At 34.4% G+C, this 8,393-nt stretch overlaps 1 protein-coding gene across 1 annotated transcript in view; it reads left to right on the forward strand.

Moving 5' to 3' along the window:
• LOC108579745 (serine protease nudel) overlaps positions 1-7,365 on the forward strand; it is a 15,514-nt gene extending 8,149 nt beyond the window's left edge. The window contains 16 exon segments of the mRNA XM_017943353.1: positions 1-249; positions 636-780; positions 853-983; positions 1,876-2,136; positions 2,223-2,520; positions 2,781-2,950; positions 3,030-3,143; positions 3,213-3,399; positions 3,965-4,276; positions 4,791-4,979; positions 5,053-5,200; positions 5,566-5,728; positions 5,822-5,998; positions 6,348-6,585; positions 6,649-6,765; positions 7,074-7,365. The exon segment at positions 1-249 is cut by the window's left edge and continues 43 nt beyond it. Of these exon segments, the coding sequence (XP_017798842.1) occupies positions 1-249; positions 636-780; positions 853-983; positions 1,876-2,136; positions 2,223-2,520; positions 2,781-2,950; positions 3,030-3,143; positions 3,213-3,399; positions 3,965-4,276; positions 4,791-4,979; positions 5,053-5,200; positions 5,566-5,728; positions 5,822-5,998; positions 6,348-6,585; positions 6,649-6,765; positions 7,074-7,365 (3,191 nt within the window).
• Positions 7,366-8,393: the final 1,028 nt, after the last annotated feature.

Consider the following 8,393-nt stretch of genomic DNA (forward strand, 5'->3'; position numbering starts at 1 on the left):
CGTTCTCACCAATGGCACAAGTGAGAAAGGCACGCTACACAGTTATACATCCTCAATACACCGGCAAAGACATGTTAAACGATATTGGAATGATCATGCTGGACGATCCTTTAAGATTCAATCGATGGGTACGACCAGTTTGTATTCCAAGTCCAGACCTCTTAGGTTCTTTATGGAGAAACCAACCGGAAGTTAATACTACTTGCGTGGCGATTGGATGGGGAATTACCAGAGAACGTGGTCCAGATCGTAAGACGCTCTTTAATGACAATAATTAACATGGGAATGAAATATCGTTCTTTATCATTAGCCGAATGAAATATCATTGAGATTTAATCACCTGGCAACGTGCTATAAAAAACTAAAAAATCGCAACGGAACATGTAGTTACAGAATACTTCATTTAAATTTGGAATATTTTATTTAAAACATTGAATTATTAACGTTACTTTTCTTCGTTCCATCTTTATTTTCTTTGGCCGTTTTTCTTCATTCCACCTTTACTTTCTTTTTCCACCTTTCTTCATTTCATTTATATTTTCTTTCGCCATTTTTCTTCGTTCCATTTTATTTTTTGCCAAATTTTTAGTACGCGTAAATTCCATTTAAACTGGAATACTTCGTGGATATTTCAGCTGATCACCTGAGAGAAGTGGAGGTACCGATATTGTCAGGCTGCAAACACGGCACGGATCAAAACGAAGCAACTATTTGCGCCGGTTATCCTCAAGGAGGTCGAGATGCCTGTCAAGGAGACAGTGGAGGTCCTCTGATGTGCAAGTATGTTATTTTTACAAATTTTCATAACCGGGTTTCATATTATTTTTACCATATTTTGTGATTCATCCGCAGAAATCCGCATCTAGAGTCACAGTGGTACGTAGCAGGTATAGTTAGTCACGGAGAAGGTTGCGGTCGACCGAATGAACCAGGTGCCTACACGAAAGTCAGTTATTTCTTGAGCTGGATTCAAGAAATTTCCAGTGAGTCATCGTTACAGCATCAATAACACAGTTTCTCAAAAATAGTCGAGGAAAAGCCTCTCGGAATATCGTCTCACGCTGGTATTAGGCCATTCCATAAGTCCGTGCCGAAAGCGAAAAGTACTTGAATGAAAATCCAAGGAAATTCTATGACAACGACATAATGGTCTTACCAAAAATAGGAAAAAATTGTAGAATGAAAAGGCGCTTTGCTTTTTTTTTTTTAATCATATTTAAAGGTTCGTTTGAAATATTAATCTAAATAATAAAATTCGACGTGAACTTATGGGATGACTTAATATCTTATTGAATTTAATAAAAAGGGATTAATGGTACCAATTATGTACATATAGGGTGGTCCATTTATCTGCTGCATCTAAAATATTAAAATAAAATTTTTTAAGTTGAGTAGATTATCTTTGACGGGACTATTCGATTCAAAAGGATGTACATTATGATTGATAGAACATTCTTAATTTCCTTTCTGCATTTTTTTACTCCAAAAATCCTCATTTTTTTCTACATAACAATGTACAGAATTCTATGAGAAATTCAGCAAACTATGTTTTTACAATTTTAAAATGATCTTGAACATGAAAAATAACGTTCTTTTTAGCTTCAATACTTTTTTCCAAAGTATTGTAGAAGGTACATCGTTATCTATAATAATTGTCGAAATAGTCCTTATTTCACTTAAAACTATAATAGCATAAAATCTGTGATACTGTGAAATCTGAAACTGCAAGAGAAACACAGACCGCTTTGTATAATTTAAAGTACAATTTTCAACGGTACTGTTCTACTATTGATAAAATTTTATTTTTAGTCTAAATGAACTTAAGACAGCAAAAAACGAGAAAACACTCAATTTGTTTGGCTTTCAACATTTCAGGCGGTCGAGGAGTGCCTCCATTGAGACGATCTCCTCTGGAAAAATGTCCTGGATTCAGTTGCGAAGGAGGTTTGGGCAAATGTTTGCCAATGGAGGCGCGCTGCAATCGAATGGTCGATTGTTTGGACGGTGAAGACGAAGTCAATTGTTTTGGCCGCTATCCACTTTACAGGCAATTAGGCGAACATGATCCTGATCTTGAATTAAACCCACCGATGGAAATTAATAATTCCACCACTGCTGATGAAACTATAAGCACTGGTACATCTTTAATAAATTGATGTAATAATACTAATTTCTAACTTCTTGTTTTTTTTTTTTATGACATTATCACGCGTTGATTTTAGATTCAGTATTAAACGATGGTAGGACTGATAAATCGTTGCATTCGGAGAGAAGGGCTAATAATTTCCAGTCTGAGGACGATAATAATTCAACTTCAACAATTTACATTCCTGACAAGACAGAAAATTATTCAACTTCAACAACTCACATTCCTGACAAGACAGAAAATGATTCAACTTCAACTCACATTCCTGACGAGACAGAAAATTATTCAACTTCAACAACTCACATTCCTGACAAGGCAGAGAATGATTCAACAGAAACACGAACAAGTTCTCCCAAAGTTTTTACATGTACAAGGTATGTAAATTTTAATAAAACAATTTAAGCAATAAATTGGCTTCTTCCAACCAAGAAATTGTTGTCTAAGTTATTTTATTCTTGTAGAAAGCAATTAAATGGCTAGTTTTAATAAACAAAAATAAAACTAATTGCTTTGAATAAATTTTCATTGAGTAGTTGAATAATCTTTAATTGAATATATCGACAATTATTTTAGTGTTTGAAATGCAGTTAAAATTTATTTATTTCAAGTTTTGCTACGTCTCCTAAATTGACAGGTTGCTCCAAAGTATTCCCATCGGAGAAAGGTGCAACAGGAAGGTGGCTTGTGAAGATGGGACTGACGAGATGAATTGCACTTGTAGAGACTTCTTATTGAACTTAAAACCAAGTGCAATTTGCGATGGTTACACAGATTGTGACGATCTGACGGACGAGCAAAATTGCAGTAAATAATTTTTCAAATTAAACGTATTTTCGATGGAATAAACAGTCATAGAAGAAAAAAATCGTTATTTGTTTTACAGCAATCTGTGCTGAAGATGAATTCTTCTGTAAAACCAGCAAGATTTGCATTTCGATGTCGAAGAGGTGTGACGTGAAATTCGACTGCGAATATAAAGAAGACGAACTCGACTGCTGTAGGTTATTTTAATAGAAAAGGAATTTTGAATTTTTTTACCGGAAGATTTGGTTTATTTAATTTGCAGACACATTATCCGATGGCCGAAGTGTATATTTAGACGCGGATGAACGACCATTTTTGAACATGCAAGGAGTTTTGACTAGATATTCCAAAGGAAAATGGCAACCAGCCTGCCATCATCCAAGGATGCAACAGAATCAATCCACGGCCACGCTGATTGGGCAAAATATGTGTGAATATTTCGGTTTTGCGTGAGTTTCAAATTTCTTATTATTTTTTACACTGTCTTCGACAGATTTTCATAATTTGCCTAGCTACGAGAGATCGAGAATTATTCTCAACTAAAATTACTCTAAATGCAATAATACATTTTCCATTGCAATTTTTAGAATATCAATAAAATTTTTTTCATTTCAATTTTTACAGTGTAAAATTTTATTCTCGAAAAGTTCCTCCATACCGTTAAATACAGTAAAATTTCTCCAATTTGAATTGAAATCGAAGAATCTCAAAAAATTCAGTTGAATCCAACAATCTTTCATTCAAAAATTCTCGAAAAGTTCCTCCATACCGTTAAATACAGTAAAATTTCTCCAATTTGAATTGAAATCGAAGAATCTCAAAAAATTCAGTTGAATCCAACAATCTTCCATTCAAAAATTCTCGAAAAGTTCCTCCATACCGTTAAATACAGTAAAATTTCTCCAATTTGAATTGAAATCGAAGAATCTCAAAAAATTCAGTTAAACCCAAAAATCTTCCATTCAAAAATTCTCGAAAAATCCCTCCATATAAAATTTGATTTTCTATTTGAAGAAATCTAGAATCTTCAGAATCCACCACCGTGAAGAATTCCGAGCTGGAAACGATCAAGTGGCATGAAAGAGAATCGTCAGCGGCCTCTTTGAACGAGGAGGATGAAACCTGTGAAGGACTTTACATTCGCTGCACACCGGTTCTCCGAGGCAGCGTTAGCGCACACTTGGTCATCGATAGGAACACTGGAAAACGTGACTACCTGTGGCCATGGCTGGCTGCCATCTTTGTCGACGGACGCTATCGTTGTTCAGCTCTGCTGTTGGATCAAAACTGGCTACTTTCCACCGCGAAATGCATCGAAAATGTCAGGTAAAATGGTACATTTCTTTCAATCTGACAAAACGTTCGAAAAACTTGAATTTAGAAATATTTAATATCGATTTTGTGTGAATTTTGAAACTTGAAATTTGGTCCACTTTGACAGCAAACAGGTTCACTATCAAACAATATGAGTACTATGCCACGGGTTTTAAAATTTAGAATTTTCGAGAATATAATTTCACAAAATTTGGAAATTTTAAGAACTCAGTTTTCCAAAACTTAGAATTCTGAAAAATTTAGTTTCACAAAATGTAGAATTTTTTAAAGATCTAATTTCATAAAATTTAAAATTTTTGGGAACTCAGAGTTTCCCGAAATTTACAATTTGTAAGAATTTAATTTCCAAAAATTTAGAACTTTTAACAACTTTACACTCCACTTGTATGAATACAAAGTTAATTGAACTTAACCGTCCAAAAAAAATGACAAACTATGTCGCCTGTTTTAGGATACATTTTTAATATTTAATGTAACACTGTTCTTATGAGCGAATCATTTGCAGATTGGACAAGAATTACACGACAGCAGTACTCGGTTATGGCCCCCTGTTCCGTCATGTAGACGGTCCTTATCAACAGGTGTCGACTATCGATGAAGTACACCCTGTGAACAACTCAGTGTCAATTTTACTCCATTTGAAGGATCGTGTTAGCTTCAGCCGCCATGTGAGACCTCTGTTCCACGATAAAACGTAAGTTCGTAATTTCTAACAAATCGAATTTATTGGAAAAATGGTGCAAAAATATTTGTTCAATATTTTACAGGATTTATCTGCCAGGACTGAATGACACTTGCGTAGCAGTTGGTACTAATGAAAATTACGAGACCAGATCAGTATTCTTGAGGCCCGTTTTGCAGAATTGTCAAAGTTGTCAAAGATGCTTCGTCAATGTTTCGAGTTCCGAGTGCTTGGTAAATTTTATTTAGCTAATGAATAATCGAACTACTTCAATAACTGTAAATGCTTTCAAATTAATTTTTTAACTACGATTTTTTAAATAATTTCTAATTATTCGAAGCCGAGTGAAAATTGATATTCTCAGTGAAATAAGTTTAAATTGTTATTATTATGCAATGAGAAGTTTTAGATATTGATAAATAATTAAAAAATCATTCTAATAGTACATGACTTGAAATGAAGCTTTTAATTACAAAGTTTTGATAATTTCTAATTATTCGAAGCCGAATGAAAATAGGAAATTTTCAGTGAAATAAGTTGAAATTGTTATTGTTATGGGTTAAAAAGGTTTAAATGTTGATTTTCCTTATTTTTTCAGGGAAGTGATGGGTCAGATTGGAGTGGAATGATATTCTGCCGTGGCAGAAGAGGATTTTATCCTACAGCTGTGTTCCAGGACAATAAAGGAATTTGCAGTTTCAAAAATTCTGAAACTGTGACGAGCATCGATCTTGTTAATCCTTATTTAATAGAAGCTATGGGTAAATTGATTCTCCTTTACAATATCAAATCATGAAAATTCATGAAAATAATTCATAATTCTAATGCTTCAAATCACGTATGAATTATATTAGATCGCCCAAGGCAATCGATCGAACCAACTTGTGATGGTTTTCAATGTTATATTGGTCAGTGCATTCCACAAAATCGAGTCTGTGACGGTGTACCAGATTGTCGAGACCAGGCAGACGAGAATATGGAATATTGCGAGAAATTTCGAGAGAATTGTGAAAATATCGTAGAAGGATGCAGTAAGTAGTGTGATAAATCAAATATTTTATTTCTAATATATGACAAAACTAATTTAGAATTTTCGAGAACTTAGAGTTTTTCAAAATGCAAAATTTTTGAGAATTTAGTTACCCAAAATTTAGAATTTTGGCATCTTAGAGTTTCCCAAAATTTAGAATTTTTAAGAACTCAGAATTTCCCAAAATTTCGAATTCTTAGAAATTTAGTTTCTCAAAATTTAGAATTTATCAGAATTTAATTTTCAAAAATTCAAAACTTTTAAAGGTCCAAAAATTTTAAAGATTTAGAATTTAAAAAAATCGTGCATACTGAGGATAACTAAAAACTAATAATTTTTAAAATTCGAAGGTTGCACAAAGACGGAACTTCGCTGCAGAAACGGAAGATGCGTCGATAAAAGTGCGTTTTGCGACGGAAACATCGATTGCTCGGACAAATCCGACGAACCTAAAATCTGCACCTGTGCAGAATACTTGAGATTAACTGCTCCAGAGCTGTTATGCGATGGTGTGCGTCACTGTCTAGACAAAACCGACGAATCGCCAGAAATGTGCCCCTGTACAAGTACAAGCTTCGAATGCGAAACGTAAGAAGAATTACTTTGACACATATTTTCATCTTATTTTACATTTCAATTTTTACTTCACAGAACAAGTGGCAACAATACTTGTATACCTCAAGACTTCATTTGCGATAACATCAAAGACTGTTTGTACGGTGAAGATGAAACTACGTGCAGAATGTTGAAACAATCTTCAGACGAAAGGTAATTTTAACAAATTATAAAATAATTTTCAAAAAATCTACTTCTCGATTAATATTATTTTAATATATAATCTTGGAGAAGATAACTTAACTCTCTGAACAGTAGGTACAAACGTTGATTTATTCGTCTGTTCTTGGTATTTTAAATTATTACCATTGCTACTTATAATCTGATTTTTAAAAAAGCTGCAAATATGCAAAGAAACACTACTCAAAGGTGACATAATGCAACAAAAATTCACCGCAGAAAGCGTTAAATTGAATTAAACTAAAATTAAGTTATATTTTTATCTTTAATCGCAGTAATAGTTCTGGAGAAGTGTTTCGTCGAAATTACGGTGTCTGGTCAACAGAGTGTCTCTCGAATCCTCTTTCATCCGAAGTGGACGCGTCGAATTTATGCAAATCTATGGGATACTCTTCAGGAAGCATCAGTAACGATACCACAATTATAGACGAACTTATGATTCCCAAACGAGATGAGTTTTACTTAGTTAAAATAAACAATTGGACGTGGGTAGCTCTGAGGGGTGATAAACCGTTGATAACGTTGGAGAAATCAAACGAAACTTGTCATCGTGCGTTTGTCGATTGCATTTAATGCACGTTTTTTTTTTACTCCGAACTAGTTTAGTAATTTATTTCATAACTTATTTATCAGTACCATTGTACAGACACATTGAGCGTATTTTATATAATGAACATTGTAGTATTATGTGTCTATATTTTTAAACGAAGATGTATGTACCTATATTGTAACACTCAGTGTAGTTTTATTTGAAACGTCCAAAAGTTGATGTCACAAGTTTAATAAAGAATGTAAAAGTTCTAAGGTTAAAATTTTCAGTCTAATTTCTTTCACGAATTCACACGACGATACTATTCTAAGAATCGAAAAACCTCGTCAACATTCCACGAAGAAATTTGAGAAATCAACAACCTATCTCATTCCTTCATCCCACTTTTTCAACATTTGCTCACAAATCGTTCAGATACTGTTCGAAATTCAGAGATTAAAATTTCCAGCCTTCCCTTTACAAATTCAGACGATAATAGCCCTTTAAAAATCCAAAATCCTCGTCAATATCCCCTGAAAAAATTCAAGAAATCAACAATAATCAACCTGTCCCATTCTTTCCTCCGACTTTTCCAACATTGTCCCGCGAACCTTTTAAACACTGTTAAAAAAAATCGCGTTGAAGTTGAAGCGTGTTACCCAAGCGTTCTGTCTCGAGATGAAAGAAGGAATGGGATAAGGAGAAGAGAAAAAAAAGAAAGTATTGAATCAGTTTCGTAGCAGGGGGGAGGAGTGAGGAGGGAAGGGTGGGAAGGAATGTTACAAATGGGGTCGCAGCCGTTGAAGGTAAACGACTGCGCCCTGGCGAACTGCCTTCGTATCGACGGAAAACGCTTGTCCATTCACATTCTACGGCTGACTAATCCGTACGGTTGTCGGGAACGTGACCCACGCTGCAATTCCTGCGATTCAATGCTGCATCATGACACTGTCAGAGCTGTGGAGCTCTTCCATAACTGCAACAGGATTCATCGATATTTTTCCTTTGGAATTCTGAAGGATATTGCGATCAAGGAATGAATGAAAATCGTTTTGAAAGCTTGCAATGCGCG

The sequence above is a fragment of the Habropoda laboriosa genome, unplaced genomic scaffold, assembly GCF_001263275.1.
Source record: "Habropoda laboriosa isolate 0110345459 unplaced genomic scaffold, ASM126327v1 scaffold72, whole genome shotgun sequence".
NCBI lineage: Eukaryota > Metazoa > Arthropoda > Insecta > Hymenoptera > Apidae > Habropoda > Habropoda laboriosa.